This window comes from Vigna umbellata, chromosome 7 (assembly GCF_029865625.1).
Source record: "Vigna umbellata cultivar VRB3 chromosome 7, Vumbellata_1.0, whole genome shotgun sequence".
Classification (NCBI taxonomy): Eukaryota; Viridiplantae; Streptophyta; class Magnoliopsida; order Fabales; family Fabaceae; genus Vigna; species Vigna umbellata.
Genome location: NC_142171.1, coordinates 33,130,295 through 33,147,134, shown reverse-complemented (window position 1 = coordinate 33,147,134; position 16,840 = coordinate 33,130,295). Strand labels below are relative to the sequence as shown.

The 16,840-nt window shown below is 32.3% G+C and overlaps 1 protein-coding gene across 1 annotated transcript; it reads left to right on the top strand.

Moving 5' to 3' along the window:
- The first annotated feature begins 7,903 nt into the window (after window positions 1–7,903).
- Window positions 7,904–10,514, top strand: LOC124832081 (uncharacterized). The gene is made up of 3 exons (XM_047306202.2): window positions 7,904–8,068; window positions 8,421–8,747; window positions 10,179–10,514. Exons 1-3 carry the CDS (start codon window positions 8,002–8,004, stop codon window positions 10,322–10,324), a joined length of 540 nt encoding a protein of 179 aa, XP_047162158.1. The 5' UTR covers window positions 7,904–8,001; the 3' UTR covers window positions 10,325–10,514.
- Window positions 10,515–16,840: the final 6,326 nt, after the last annotated feature.

Here is a 16,840-nt window from a genome sequence, read left to right as displayed (position 1 = left end):
ACTTAGCAAAATTCTCGCAAAGAGTTGCGTTAGATGAACCAAAAATAATATCATCTACGTATACTTGAACAATTAGAAAATGTTTTCCAATTCTTTTAATAAATAATGTTGAATCAATTTTTCCTCTGTTGAAACCATTTTCTACAAGAAAATTGCTAAGACGTTCATACCAAGATCTAGGTGCTTGTTTTAAACCATATAGTGCTTTCTTTAATTTGTAGATGTGATTTGGGTTTTTAAAATCCTCAAAATTAGGTGGTTGTTCAACAAATACATCTTCCTTGATATAACTGTTTAGAAAAGCACTTTTAACATCCATTTGAAATAATTTAAATTTCATTATAGATGCATAAGCAAGAAGTAGGCGTATTGCCTCTAACCTGGCAACTGGAGCGTATGTCTCATCATAATCTATACCTTCTTCTTGACTATATCCTTTTGTCACAAGCCTAGCTTTATTCTTGGTGATGTTTCCTTCTTCATCCAGTTTGTTTCTGAACACCCACTTTGTTCCAATTACTTGATGAGTGTCTTTTCTGGGAATTAATTCCCACACTTGATTTCTTTCAAACTGGTTGAGTTCTTCTTGCATTGCGATACACCATTTTTCATCTTGAAGGGCTTCTTTAATATTCTTTGGTTCAATCTGTGACACAAAAGCAACATTCATACAATAATTTACAATATTACTTCTTGTGTTTACCCCTTGTGTGATATCGCCAATTATGTTGTCCAAAGATAATCCTTTAGGTTGTCGCCATATTTTATTTAAATCTTCATCTTGAGGATTGTCATGATTCTTCTCTTCATTTGTCTCCTTTGATGAATCTTCACGTGTTCCTGCATCAGATTCTTCTGACTCAAGAGGTTTTGCCTCAAGGTCCACAATTTCATCAAAAGTAACATGTATGGATTCCTCTATTGTGAACGTTTTCCTATTAAAAATTCTATATGCTTTGCTTGTTAAAGAATATCCAAGAAAAATTCCTTCATCAGCTTTTGAATCAAATTTTCCCAAATTTTGTTTTCCATTGTTTAAAACATAGCATTTGCATCCAAAAATTTTTAAATGGGAAACATTTGGTTTTCTATTTTTGAAAAGCTCGTAAGGAGTACGTTTTAAAATAGGTCGAATTATCATTCTATTTAAAACATAACAAGCAGTACTCACAGCATCAGCCCAAAATTGTTTAGGAACATTATTTTCATTTAACATAGTACGAGCAAGTTCCTCTAAGGATCTATTCTTTCTTTCTACAACTCCATTTTGTTGGGGAGTTCTAGGTGAAGAAAAGTTATGAGAAATACCATGTTCTTCACAAAAATTTTCAAATAATTCATTTTGAAATTCACCACCATGGTCACTTCTAATAGCTTTTATTCTTAGATCCTTTTCATTTTGAATTAAAACAGCAAACTTTTTAAATTCTTTAAAAGCTTCACTTTTAAGAGTGAGAAACACAGTCCAAGTATATCTTGAAAAATCATCAACAATAACCAAAGCATAATAGTTTTCACCAAAACTTTTTATCCTTGAAGGACCAAATAAATCCATATGTAAAAGTTCTAAAGGTTTTAAAGTAGAAACAATATTTTTTGAATGAAAGGAATTTTTAACTTGTTTACCCTTTTGACATGCATCACACAATTTATCTTTTACAAACTTTAATTTAGGTAAACCAATTATTAGATCTCTAGATATAAGTTTGTTTAATTGTTGCATATGTATATGAGCAGCACACCTATGCCATAACCATGGGTTTTCCTCTTTAACAACTAAACATGAAATATTTTTATTTGATGCATTTTCTAAATCAATTAAATAAATATTATTATGTCTAACTCCTTTTAATGCAATTTCAGAAGAATCATTCTTAAAAATAGTGCAAGAATTCTTCTCAAAGGTTACCTTGAATCCTTTGTCGCACAGTTGACTTATGCTAATTAAGTTATGCCTTAGTCCTTCTACATATAACACGTCTTTGATCGTCAAGGTGTCTTTGCTTCCTATATCCCCTTTTCCAAGAATTCTTCCTTTGTTGTTGTCACCATAGGTAACACAGCCTTGTTCCTTTTCTTTAAAATTTGTGAACTTCGTCTTGTCTCCTGTCATGTGTTTTGAGCAACCACTATCGAGACACCACATGACTTTTCTTGATTTCTGTAATACCTGCAAAAAAAAACAAACAAGTTGTTTTAGGTACCCAACTTCTTTGTATGGGTCCTTTTGGGTTAGATTCAAATTATTTAGCAACCCAAACATATCTTCCACTAGAAACACCAAAACGTTTAATTCTGCATTTGTTTGAGGTATGACCTTTTCTCATGCAGTAAAAACAGGATACAGCATTTGTGTTTCTGTTAATCGTTCCTTTTTCTACCCATGCTCTGCGGGTTCTATATTTATTTTTAGGAACAAATTTCTTAGCAGCTTTATTTTCAGAGATTTTACTACATTCTCCAGTAGTTGTATTTACAGAAAAATATTTGAATTTTATGCAAGATTCACATTCATTATTAGCAATATATTTTTCTTTTTCATAATATAAAACTTTACTTTTCAAATTTCTGATTTCTTCTGCTTGATATAAAAATTTATTTTTCAAACTTCTATTTTCTTCAGACAAATTTGTAAATTCAGTTTTCAAAGCATCATTTATTTTAGAGAGATTTTCAGAAGTAAACTTCAAATTTTCATTTTCTTCAAGAAGGTTGTCAAATTCATATTTTAAATTTTTAAAATCCTTTTTCAGCTTTTTATGAGAAATATCTAATTTTTTAGATTCAATTAATAATGCAGCATAAGTTTCATCCAACTCATCTTCATCAATGTGACTATCATTATCAGAATAGTGTGAATTACTTACTTGGCTGACATTATCATCATCTGCCATCAAACAGATGTTTGCTTCTTCATCTGAGTCGCTTGAATCTGAAATAGTCTCATTGTCGTCTTCCCATGCATTGTAGGCCTTCTTTTTCTTGAAGAATCTTTTCTCCTTTTTGTCTTCACCCTTCTTTTGATTTGGGCAGTCTGCTTTTAGATGCCCCTTTTCTCCACAGCCGTAGCATCGGTAATTTGAGGAAGATACTTGATTATCTTTCTTTTTGTATCTAAATCTTCCTTTACCTTTAGACTTCATGAACCTGTTTAATCTTTTGATCACAAGACTTAAATTTTCCTCTTCGTCTGAGTCTTCATCTTTCGATTTACCTTTGCTTCTTTCAACCTCCGACTTTAATGCCAAACTCTTCTTGTTGTTTTTGACTTTTGCTTCTTCTTCATCAAGTCTTCCAAGATCTAGTTCATGTTCCCTCAACTTTCCAAAGAGTGCCGCCATAGTCATGGTGTTGAGGTTTTGTGACTCCGAGATTGCAGTCACCTTTGGTTGCCACGACCTGTCTAAAGACTTCAAGATTTTAATGTTAAGTTCATCGGTATCAAATGACTTACCCAATCCAATGAGATGATTGACAATGTTGGTGAAGCGTTTTTGAACGTCTGAAATTGTTTCTCCTTGCTTCATCCGGAACATTTCATACTCTTGGATTAAGGAGTTCTTCCTTGCCCTCTTTACATCATTTGTTCCTTCATGCGTCACTCTGAGTACGTCCCACATTTCTTGAGCAGTTTTGCAGACAAAGACCTTGTAGAACTCATCAACAGTCAACGCTGATGCAATGATATTCCGGGCTTTTACGTCATTCTGAAATCTTTTCTTTTCTTCAGTGGTCCATTGACCACGGGGCTTTGGTTCCTGTGTATTGTTAGTAGGAACAGAAGAGCCAGACGCAATAACATCCCAAATTTCACAATCAATAGATTCAATAAATATTTGCATTCTTACCTTCCAGAATGCATAGTTCTCACATGTGAATAGTGGGGGTCTATCGATTGATGCACCCTCTGCAAAGGTTTGATGTGATCCTTCCATTTGAATGACTATCAAAGCAAGCTCTGATGCCAATTGTTAGAATCGCTGCAACGGAATTATTAGCGTGGAACAAACCAAGAGGGGGGGGGGGTGAATTGGTTATATACTTTTATTGTGCCTTTTATTATTTTTCTCTTAATTTTTCTTACTGGGCAGATAATTAAATATGAATGACAGAGTAAGGGAAAGAGAAAAATTGCACAGGTGATTTTATCCTGGTTCAGATCACTCGGATCCTACGTCCAATCGCTTATCTCAAACAAGATAAACCTTTTTCACTAACACAAAACAGTTACAAATATTAATCACAAAGAAAAACAATTTGTAAGAGTTTAGAAATACCACCTCTCTTGAAACCACAAGAGACGAACTTACACTTCCTTTGAATATTCACAAAGGATGACCACCTCCTTCGAATGCTTCACGAAGGATGATTCTCTTCCAGGCACTTCCTCGGATACACCAAGGATGAACAAGCTATTCCTCTGTCACCGCGGTAGCACTTCAGGACTTTGCAGACAAGAGTTTCCTTAGCTTCAACAATCTCACAGAGTTCTCAAAGAGTTCAGAGATGTTTTTCACAAGGGAAGAGTTCTTTTTTGAGATAAAGAGTGAGCCATCTTATAGACTCAACCTAATACCCTTCCATTCTTCGAAAACGGGCCATCTAACGCATTTAATCGATTAACACAAGTATTAATCGATTAAAATGAGTACAACGGCTAGTTTTTCAAATCTGAAACCCCCAACGGCTAGTGTTAATCGATTATTCTCAGGAATAATCTATTAACTAATCGATTATTATTTGCTTTAATCAATTATTACAGGGGCAATTGGGTTTTCAGTGCCAGCCTCGTTTTAATCGATTGAAACTGGGTTTAATCGATTAAAACAGCTTGTGGATGATTCTCAACAGTAAATAAACCAAATATAAATTACAAGAATCAACCCTAATACATATTTGAGCACTATTACATCAACTTTGATTATTATAAAAGCTTTATAAAGTACAGAGATCTTCAATTTGTCTTTATGGATCTTGACTTGTGCAAATCTGTTCATCATCAAAACTTCATCTTTGATTTTTGCTAACAAAAACGGGAGAGTGGAAAGCAATTGAAGATCCTTCGAACTGATGGAGGAGGTGAATATACTTCCAGTGCATTCGAGAACTATTGTCAAACATGTGAAATTACACATGAGACCACTGCATCATATACTCCTCAACATAATGGGCTAGCAGAGAGGAGAAATAGGATAATCCTTAATATGGCCAGGAGCATGATTAAGGAGAAGGGATTGCCACGAAATTTGTAGGGTGAGGCAGTGTCAACATTTGTATACATTTTGAACATATGCCCTACAAAGAGGTTGGAAGAGAAGGTGTCGTGGGAGGTGTGGACAGGTGTTAAGCCAACTGTCAGCCATCTAAAAGTTTTTGGATCATTAGCTTTTATGCACATACTGGATCAGAAACGAACCAAGCTGTAGGATAAGAGTGAGGCGATGGTGTTTGTTGGCTATCACTCTACAGGTGCATATAAGCTTTATAATCAAATCACAAAGAAAATGATGTTAAGTAGGGATGTCGTGGTGTTTGAGAAGGAGAGCTGGGACTAGAATAAAATGCAAACGAGTCTGCTGAGAACAAAGGTGCATGGCCTTGTTGATAGTATCACCTCTGCAGAGACTGAAGAAGTTGCAGAGATAATTGATACGCCTCAAAACACTGGAGTCCAGAGACAACAGAGGCAAAGGGTAATGCCTCACAAGTTTTCTGATTTTGAAACATATTCTGATGCACAAATTGATGAAGGCAGAGATCTTGTGCATATGGCCTTAATGGCTGGAGCAGAACCGTTGAATGAAACCGAAGTTATGAAGCAACCAGTCTGGAGTAATGCGATGAAGGAGGAAATTAGATTCATAGAGAAGAATGGAACATAGAGATTGGTCGACCTTCCAGCTGGAAAACAATGTATTGAGGTGAAATGGATTTTCAAGAAAAAGTTGAATCCTAATGGATCAATTTCAAAACACAAGGCGAGACTTGTGGCTAAGGGATTTCTTCATAAGCAAGGGGTGGATTTCAACGAAGTATTTGCTCCAGTAGCACGGTTGGAGACCGTAAGATTGGTGGTAGTAGTGACTTGTGCAAGGGAGTGGTCACTGTTTCAACTTGATGTTAAATTTGCATTATTACATGGTCCCCTTGATGAGGAAGTGTATGTTATGCAGCCACCTGGATTCGTTAAGAAGAAGAAGGAACACCAGGTATACATACTGCAGAAGGCGCTCTATGGACTGAGACAAGCTCCCAAAGCTTGGAACAAGCGGATTGACTCATTCTTAATTAATCTAAAGTTCAACAAATGTATAATCGAGCAGGGATTTATGTAAAGGGAGATTCAGAGGAAGATTTGGTTATTATCTGCCTATATCTAGATGATTTACTGGTCACAGGATCAAATCCAGGAAGCATAGATGAATTCAAGAGAGTCATGGAAGCTAAATTTGAGATGATTGATTTGGGAAGATTGAGCTACTTCCTAGGGATGGAATTCTCCTATACAACCGCTGGATTAGTTTTGCATAAGAGGAAGTATGCAGTTGATTTACTGAAAAGATTTAACATGACAGAGTGCAATATCGCAAAGAGTCCTATGGAAGCCAATCTGAAGTTGATGCAGGATGACTCAGAGAAGGATGCGGATGAAACAAAGTTCAAGCAGATCATCGGTTCACTACGTTTTCTGTGTAATAGTAGACCAGATTTAGCTTTTTGTGTTGGAGTGATCAGCAGGTTTATGAGCAAACCAAAAGAATCTCATATGCAGGCTGCAAAGAGGGTGCTACGGTATATCAAAGGCACAGTGGACTATGGAGTGTTATTTCCTATTGGAAGAAAGAAAATTGCAAAAGGGATAACAAGTTACACAAACTCAGATTATGGAGGTGATCCGATGGAGAGAAAAAGCACTTCAGGTTATATCTTCATGGTGAATGATGCTCCCATTTCTTGGTGCTCTAAAAAGCAACAGGTGGTGGCACTCTCAAGTTGTGAAGCTGAGTATATTGCAGGAACCTTTGATGTTTGTCAAGCCGTGTGGATCAAAGAGCTAATGGAAGAGTTGAAGCTGCCTTCGGTAAAGCCAATTCAATTGAAGATTGATAATGTTTCAGCAATCAACTTGGCTAAGAATCCCATTAGTCATGGGAGGAGTAAACATATAGAAGTTAAATTTCATGAAAATCTTCTTTTGCTGGTCCAACAAATCTTTCATGAAAATGGTTTAAATTTTCTTTTGTTATTTGAAAAAAACAAAAACAGGCGTGTTTATTTGTTGAACATCGCTATCTATCTTAAATTCCAAATACTAATAATTAAGATCCTTGTGATCATTTTCACTTAGTTATGGGTTAAAATTCATTCCGTTGATTTTATATTCCCATATGTTTTCATTGGTATCCATTTTAACTTTCCAAGCAAACTGAATTTTTTTATTGTCCACACGTCTCCCTCCAACGACAAATTTGTTTGCTTTCTTCTCCGAAATGTTTTGGAAGCAAAGATGTGTTGATTCACCGAAGTGGGCAACTATTTGGTAAATGAATGAATGGAAAATAAACAAATGGGGCTTGACTTCTATGCCTTAACTTTTTGAAAACTTCAAAGTTCTGGAAATTAAGACATCCAAACACGTCTTTCGTAGTCGTCAATAATCACGCACTCGTATCAGCCATCGAAAGGGGAAAAGAAACAACTCAACATTCAAGAAAACAGAACCAATTTTCTAAAAGAAAGACATTTCTTTGATTATTTAATAATATGATAAAAGGAAATAAAATTAGGAATGATGTAAGACTTAGTAAACGTGTGAACCTTCCAAACGTGTCCAGAAGTCCATCTGGGACGCGTAGTTTTAACACTATATATACCCTCTTAGTTCCTTTCCAAAATCATTGTGCTCATTTCTTCATTTTTTTTTCTCATTACAAACACAACCCATTTTTCCCACAAGAAAAGATACCTCTATTTGTCAAACTACACCCATTACTTAGAACCATGGCTTTCTCCAACAAATTGCCTTTGTTCCTTTTACTTTCTTCCCTTTTCATGCGTGCATCTCTGGGTGAGTACATCAATACATCATCATAATTTTCATGTCTTGTTCAATTTTCTTAATGCTAAGTATTTTATTAAATGTGATTCATGTAATTGTGTTTCCGGAATTTAAGTGTAAACATAAGTCTTATATTAAACATTACATAATTAAAAAAAACCTATAAATCCATTACTTTAAGAATTTGGGTTACAAATATACACCTTACTGATGCTGTATCTTTTACTAAAAACTCTATCATTAATTAATAATGTCAACTTTTCATTTATAGTCTATGTGAGAATTATTTTAAGATTTATATAGTTGTTTTTAATTCTAAAATGTGTTTTTTCTAACATGTATGGAATTTATGAATTGGCAGCTGAGATGGCATGTGAGGACCTTCCAAAGGAAGTGTGTGCATTCTCAGTAGCTTCATCAGGGAAGAGGTGTTTGTTGGAGACAGAGAAGGCGGCGGACGGTGGTGTCGAGTACCAGTGCCGGACGTCGGAAGTGGTGGTGGAAAGGATGGCGGACTACATAGAGACAGACCAATGTGTGGAGGCATGTGGGGTTGATAGGAACTCTGTTGGTATTTCATCTGATGCCTTCTTTGAGCCTCAATTCACCGCCAAACTTTGCTCTTCAGAATGTTACCAAAAGTGCTCCAACATTGTTGACCTTTTCTTCAATTTGGCAGCTGGAGAGGGTAAGAATTCTTCATTGCTCAACATTACATATTTCTGTCCAATTAAGCATACTATAATGTTTATTTCACATCACTTCCTATATTATAAAATATCAAATCACCATAATACAGAAAGAATATACTTCAAAAAGAAGTAATTTTTATAATCATTCACTAAAATTGTGGCTGATACTACTGACTGAGAAAGCAATTTTTGAACACTAATGCAGTAATTTATAGGAGTAGACTCGGTTTCTAGTAGTGTAAAGGAAGGTGGAGAAGACAGTTATGTAAAATAATCTTACAAGACATTAGAAGTAATTTTTAAATATATACGGAAAGGGTATTATGATACAAAAATAATAATTGTAATATTTAAAAATCAGTCTCTAAAATTGTGACATAATATTACTGAGTTAAAAAAGAAAACAGTTTTTTAAGCCCAGTGCATTAATTTTTAGTAGTTTGACTCGTTTTCAAAGAAGGTGTGATAGAAAAAGTCATGCAAAATTGTCGTACAAGACATAGATAGAAAGTAATTAAAAAATTTCAATTTACAAATCTTGTATGCATGATCATAATTAACATGGTTGGTAGTCATTCGTTTTTTAGCTTCGGTTGCAGAATTGACCCGTTATAAAATTAGTGGTTGTGATCATCATTAGGTACCATCTTAGAATAAAGAAAAAAAAAATAGTGTTGATTAACTTTTCCTAGGTTGAACATTTCCTAACAAGAATAATGATGCCTTTTCTTAAAGACATTCTGCGTGTTATTGCATGCGTTGTGGTTGTGATTTCTTAACTAATACAAAAACGGCACCTCAACAATGAAAAAAAAAATAATAATGCTCGTTACCCTTTTCTTAAACATAGGGCAATTCTCATTCATATTATTCTGCTTTTTGTCTTGTGCTTTCACCATTCACTAAGAAAACCTTAGCATACCGAATACCCTAGACGCCTAGAAAATTTTAACTTCAAATCTAATCAAGGTATATTTTTTCTTATACAACAAAGAAACAATTAAAATAAAAAAATTGTGTTTTCTTGTTGTGGCAAAAATTTTGGAATTTTCAATAAAGACAATAGATTATATACTGAAAAGGGTTAATTTAGTTTTTTTTTTCAAAACTATTTTAAAAAATTGTGATTCAGTTTTAAATTAAATTATAAAATATGAAAATTATGTAAAATATGTTTTCTAACAAATATATGGAGATTGTATTATAGTTTTATATGTAATTCTATTCGTCACGTAGAAAACATTTTAAATATCATTTGTTAATGTTTTATATAATTTTTACAAAGTTTCTCAACTGAAAATTTAATAATTTAAAAATAGAAAACATATTTAATCCATGTTGAGATCTTTCTAGGTGAAATAAAAAATGTTAAAATGTGTTTGTCTTTTGTTAGAGCGATTAACTAAGGTTGTTTTGATGTTATGCAGGGGTATTTTTGCCAGATCTGTGTGAGAAGCAAAAGACGAACCCGCGTCGTGCCATGGTTGAGCTTGTGAGCTCAGGAGCTGCACCAGGACCTGTTTCTGATGTGTCAGAGGACATTGTGTCGGCACCTGCCCCTTCTCCCCTGTAATTTAATTAGTCCGTTGAAATTCCACTTTCCTTTGCATAGATGGTGCGAATTGCAAGAGCCACTATTATTATTATTTTTTTTATTAATATTAATATTAATATTGTGTTACTATGTTAGAAGAGGAATATGGCTTCATTTGTATGGGTCGTGTTACGGTTATTGTAATATATATCAGAAAGTGATTTGGGCACGTGTTGATGGGTTTACGTGATGTCGTTGATTTCCAAGTTTCTCAAATTTTGAAATTGGATTTTGTTTATGCTCTTCATAACTCCCCACTGATTCAACGAGTGATGTTAAATAATATTCTACACCACATTTCTTTCCATTATTTTAAAAGTATATCTATAATAAAATCAATCAAAGTATACTTATTTAAAATTTATTAGGTCAATAGAGGTCAAATAAACCGTAATTAAATTATTATTTTTAATATTAATAGTATTTTAAATAATATAGGATTATAAGAATATATAAATATTTTGAATTAATATAAATAATTAATTATATGATTTAGAAAATAAAAATTAATTTATATGTATGTTGTAATTAAGGTGTGTTTATATATGCTCGAATATTATGATATGAATATGTAATGTAATAGTTTGACCAGTTACGTATCGACTAATTAGGAAGTATCCTTCACACGTTCAAATACATTTCGACCACTCATACCTAAGTATACTTGACATAAATGTTCTGATCCAACACCATAACGACCTGACCAAATGTGTGTCGACCTGGCCAAATACATGTCAGCCTGGTTGAATACGTGTCGACCAACCAGGACCAACACACGAAAAGTATTGACCGACTTGACTAGCTTAAGATCATGATTAAAGTATGATTAAGCATATTGATTAACTAAAGACTAATCTAGATAATTAGTCACATGCACTAGACTCATCCAAATAAAAAATTCATAAATAATAATAGAAATAGCATAATCTACAAGGTAACTTGTTACGTTCATTAATTTTCACATTTATTATCCGCTGATGCACTCGGATGACTTGAGTGTCAAAGTCTTTTCTTTAGGCACAACTCCTATTCGGCTAAGAGATGACGAGTACCCTTGGCAAGGACGAGTACCCCTGAAGTTGGAAACTTGACGCGTTCGGAGTGCTTATTGGAGTCTTTATAGGATATATTTGATCCTATAAGAACAATTAACACCCATTGTGGGTTTGCATATATTCAACAAAGAAGAACTATTACACGATTCTACAAGAAGCAAAATGGTTGGAGCAAAGGAAGTAGGTGTAGGACCCTCCTTGGTTGACATAGCCGCTTTGCTAGAAGCACAAATGCAAATGCAACAATAGTTTGTTGAGTTCAAGAAAAGAAGTGAAGAAGGGATGGACACCCTGAGGTAAGAAAATGACAGGCTGAGAAAGAGGGTTGAAGCTGAAGGAGTGACTAGCAAGGGGAAAGAGAAGGAAATCCATGATAATGCAAGGTCGGTGCAAAAGGTTAAAACTAGAGAGGAAACAAACAACTCTTCGATAATAGGAGGAAATCGTCGACATCCCTTTTGATGGTATCACAAAGGCCTCCACCTTGGATCACTATGATTGTGGCATTGATCCTAATGACCATGTCGCCATGTACATCACCCAAGTCAGTCTATACTCGACTAATGATATTGTTATATGCAAAGCCTTCCATACGGCCTTGAAAGGACCAACCCTGTAGTGGTTCACTCGTTTACCTCCTAGTCCATCGATTTCTTTGATACGATGACATCTTCTTTCACAACACAATTAATACTACTAAACCATAGAATCTTCAGTATTGCTAAGATAGTAGCCAACAAAATTGAAAGGGTAAATTTAACCCTAAGTCGTCTCCCAACGAACACAAATTTGATTTCTAACAAATTAGTTCTTATAAAAACTATACAAAAGGGGTTAGTCAAATAAAATAATAAAAGTAATAAAATAAAATAAAAGATTAAAGAACGAAATAACAAAACATAGAAAGAAATTTATAAAAAGATTTAAAAAGATAAAAATAATGATAAATAAAATAGGTTGAGTTCACTGCTTTTTTAAAATAGGATTCATCATTAGTTATCTAAAGATTATTGTTCAATTAACTATTGTCTTAGATTTTCAAATTAATCAATGTAAATTCTCAATTAATTTGTTGGAAAAAATTCTCACTATTAACCAAAGTACATTTTCAATTAAAAGCAAGAACTTTGTAGATTAGTCATATTAAATTTAATCAAAGTACATTCTCAATTAAATATTACTATGTCTAATAATGTTTATTCTTTTACCTCTTATATCAATTAAAAAGCTAATTAACAAAAGTACATTCTTGATTAATTTTTGTTAAAGTTTTTACCACTAATCAAAGTACATTCTCAATTATTGGCAAAAATTCATTCAATCATATGAAAGCTTCTAACTTTAATCAAAGTAAATTAGTTAAAATTAAAAACCCTTGGACTCATATGATTGATATGATAGGTAGATTTCACACCATGCTAAATTGCTATAGTGTAAAAATTGCTATAGTATAAAAATCATTACTTTTACAAGAATCAAAAGAACAAACAAATTTATTCATCTAACCTTAGAATCCAATTAAGAAATTATAGCATAATCAACCCCAAAGGCTTAGCACTCTATGGAATGATGAAAAAACATGAAAATAGAAGAAGAGATGGTGGAGAACATGAGAGAAGAGACGGAGGACGAAATTTGAACCCCTAAAGGGTTCATAAGCTTCCATAATGTGTTTCCTTAAGTCGTTTTATATAAAAATTGGATTGGGCTTTGTTTCAGGCTTTTCTGTTGTTGTAATCTTCTTTATGATAATGTAATATCCTCTAGTTATCTTCTAAATATTCTTATATCTTCAAAATATATTTGATTGTTGTGAAGATCTAACAATATTTAAGAAGATATTTGTTAGACTAAAAAAGATTTGACAAATATTATCTTTTGATATTTATTAATATAGTTAAATAAGGTAATTATTTAACAATATCAAATATCTTAAGATATATTTTTCCCAAATTATCTTCAATCATAAACATTTATCAACTATCAAAAACCCTTTTAGTAGAAAAAAATAGAGAAAACCGCAAGATCCAATTTTTGTTGCATCTTCTCTCTTCTTGGCTTAACCAAATTTCTTCACTTTTTCATGCTATGCTTGGATTAACTTCTTTTGTGGTCTTAATTATTTTCTATTCTTGGATTTATCTTTAAGGTGCAATGACACTTTACCCAATTTAGTTCCACACCTCAATGAGCTCAACTTAGCTACAGCTGCACTAACACACCTCATAATATCCAAAGAAAATTTCTGCAGTTAAAAAGCTATTTTTAACATATTTTTGTATCTCATGCTAAATAAACCCAATTATAACAAATCATAATTAAAATATTCTATTAAAAATGAAAAAACCAATTAAGAATCCAATATTAAAGGCTAAATAAGGCATAAATATGCACTCATCACACCCTCACACTTATCCTTTTGCACTCTTGGGCAAAACTTAGTAATTTTAAAACTTTATTCTAGATCAATAATCATATCAACATTAAACCAAAGGAAAAGAACTTCACTAGAAACTAATCAACTTTTTAAATCTAGTTGCCATGAATCATGCGGATGGGAAAACTCTATTTTAAAAACGAGTTAATCTTTTGAATTTACCAGGAAAACAAGTATGAAAGAGATTACTTAAGTTAAAATATATATTCACTCACCAATGCTCTCTTAAGTGTTTAGGAATGTATTTGCACTTAAAATACTCCTGTATGTAAACACTACCATAACTTACCAAGATTCTAATATTCACATACTTTTGGAAAACATGCATTCAAAGATCATGATGACTTTTCAAAGGTTGTGAAAAGGTAGGAAAAATGTAGGATATAAAGGCTTAAAATGTTTGGATGGAAAGAATTAAGGAGAAAAGATTTTGGAAAAAAAATATATTATTTTCTTTGTTCACTTTTTGAGAAAACAATTATCCTTCTTTTTCTACATTTTGTTTCTCAGTTTTACTTTTTCTTATCTTTTTTTTTCCTTTCACCCTTTTTTTTAATGAAACTTTTTTCTTTCTTTTTCCATTTTTATTATTTTGTGGGTGAGGTACTCACCCACACACTTTATTCATCACTCATTCTTAACACAATCCATTAGCTCCTTCTTTCATGTTAAGATAAGAGATAATATGGTCTTTCTCTTTTCAAGGTTTTGCAATGGGCTTTAAGAAAAATAAGCTAAAGGCTCAAAGGGGCTATTAATGGATTAATATTAGGGTGGACTTATTTGGCCAAGTAGCTAAAAACAAGAAATGTCTCAATCATATCAAATAATGATATCTACCTAAGTTGCAAAACAAAAGAATCAAGCTAAATATTAGAGTATAAACAAAACATGAGCAAGTCACTCAAGAAAAATAGAAATGACACATGGTGGTCCATCCATCACAATTAGGCTCAAAACTCACAAGGCTAAAACTCTTTTATAAAAGATTCAACTAAGTAATTATCAAATTTCAATTAATAATTTATAATTATGAATCAATTAGGCTAGCTTCTAATCGATTCAATAGTCCATTCAACATAAAACATGACTACTATTCAAGGATTATGATAGTTCTAGTTACTAAATCAAATCCTAACATTCAATGTCAATATGTTTTATTGAAAATAAGAGAATATTTTTGGATAAATTTCTTATGAGATATATTGTGTAAAAGTTTCACGAAGTATAAAGTTAATACTTTAACAATTTTCTCAAAAAGAAATCATGATTTTTTTTATGGAAATAAAACAAATATTGAAAAATAGAAATCCAAAAGAGAAAACAAAAAAAAATCCTAATTAATATTCTTCTCCCCACACTTATTTCAAAAATTATCTTTTGTAAATTTATTTTGGGAGGAGACAGAAAAATTTTGAAACTTTTGGCTCAATCTAGCCATATGTCAAAATTTATTTTCTTTGATTTTATAAAGTACAAGTCACTTTGTACAATTTTATTAATTTTTAAATTTTTATTTTTAATAAAAACAAATATTTTTAAATTTTAATAACATTTTTCTATTTATGCTAAAAATAAAAAATAAACATGTATTCATCTTTAAATTTTTATCAATAATGATATCAAATGAATTTAAATCTAATATGTTTTCCTGTTGTAACAACTTTTCTTTTTGTTTCGCAGCTAAGTCAACAAATATCACAATCGAAAATTTATTTTCATTATTCACATCAACAAACTTCATGTGTGGAGCATGTGGCTTCAACTCAATTTCAACATCATTAGGTGCATTAGGATGGTCAATAGGATCATCAATAATCCAGATAATCTCATCTTGTGAGCAAAAATCTACACTTGAAGTAGTTGACTTTGTTGCTTCATCATTAACAAATTCAACAACACCGATCGATAGTAAAATTTATATGTCCATCAGTAGACATATCAGCGTGATGTGATTCTATAGTTGGTTGTTGATTTGATCTTTGAATCTTGATGTTGTTCACATCAATTATCTGATTCTGTAACCTCTAATCCATGTCCTTTCTCATTTTCTTGAATTCAATATTTTGCTCAACCATTATCTTCGAAAAATATTCTAACTCAACCTCCCTAGCTTTGCTATTCATTAGTTGACTTAAATCGTCAGACATCTATATTGCTCTAATAGCCAACTTTAGAAGTACATCTTTTATGTCAGGACTCTAAAATCTATACTATTAGGAAATCTCTAAGAGTGGAAGTAACATTTAGAATTAATTCTAAAAAGTTGTTGTTACTTGCATCCTCTATCATGTTGCATAACATTTTTTCATTTTTATACCACTCATACACAATATTTTTCCATCGTTGATCAACTCGAAACCTTTCATCTATAACTTCTAGTTTCTCTTCACTCCATCCATTAATAACCCAACATCCCTATAAGATGGTCCATATGATTGTTGCTCATATTTCAAAAAAGATAATGTATGATATAGATAATTTATTTGACCTATAGTCAACTTACTTATATCAGGTGCAGTAGTAGGTGTGACAACTTGAGGATAATAATCATATTTCATTTGAAAATCACATTGTTGATTATTTTCATATGAAAAATTATTTTTCATTTTTGAAAGAGGTTTTTTGAAAAGAAATCAGTTGAAAACTTGTTGAGTAGACTTTGAGAAAAGAGAGGTGTGTCTTAATGGACAACTTAAGTTCCTTATCTTTCCTTAGTCAAAGTGTTCCCCAACTAGTTTTACAAATTTCCTAACAAAATTCTTCAAACAAAAATTATAATACAAAAACCCAAAAAAACAAATTAACTAAACTAAAATAACTAAAGAAAATAAAGTGAAATAAACGATAGTGAAAAAAATAGAGAAAAAAATGTTAGTGATAAACAAAAATAAAATAAAATAAGAACTAAAATGATAAAAATTCTAACCGTGTTCCCCGACAACAACGCTAAATTTGATAATGTTGTCGTTAACACGATTAAATTAATATTACTAAATTAAA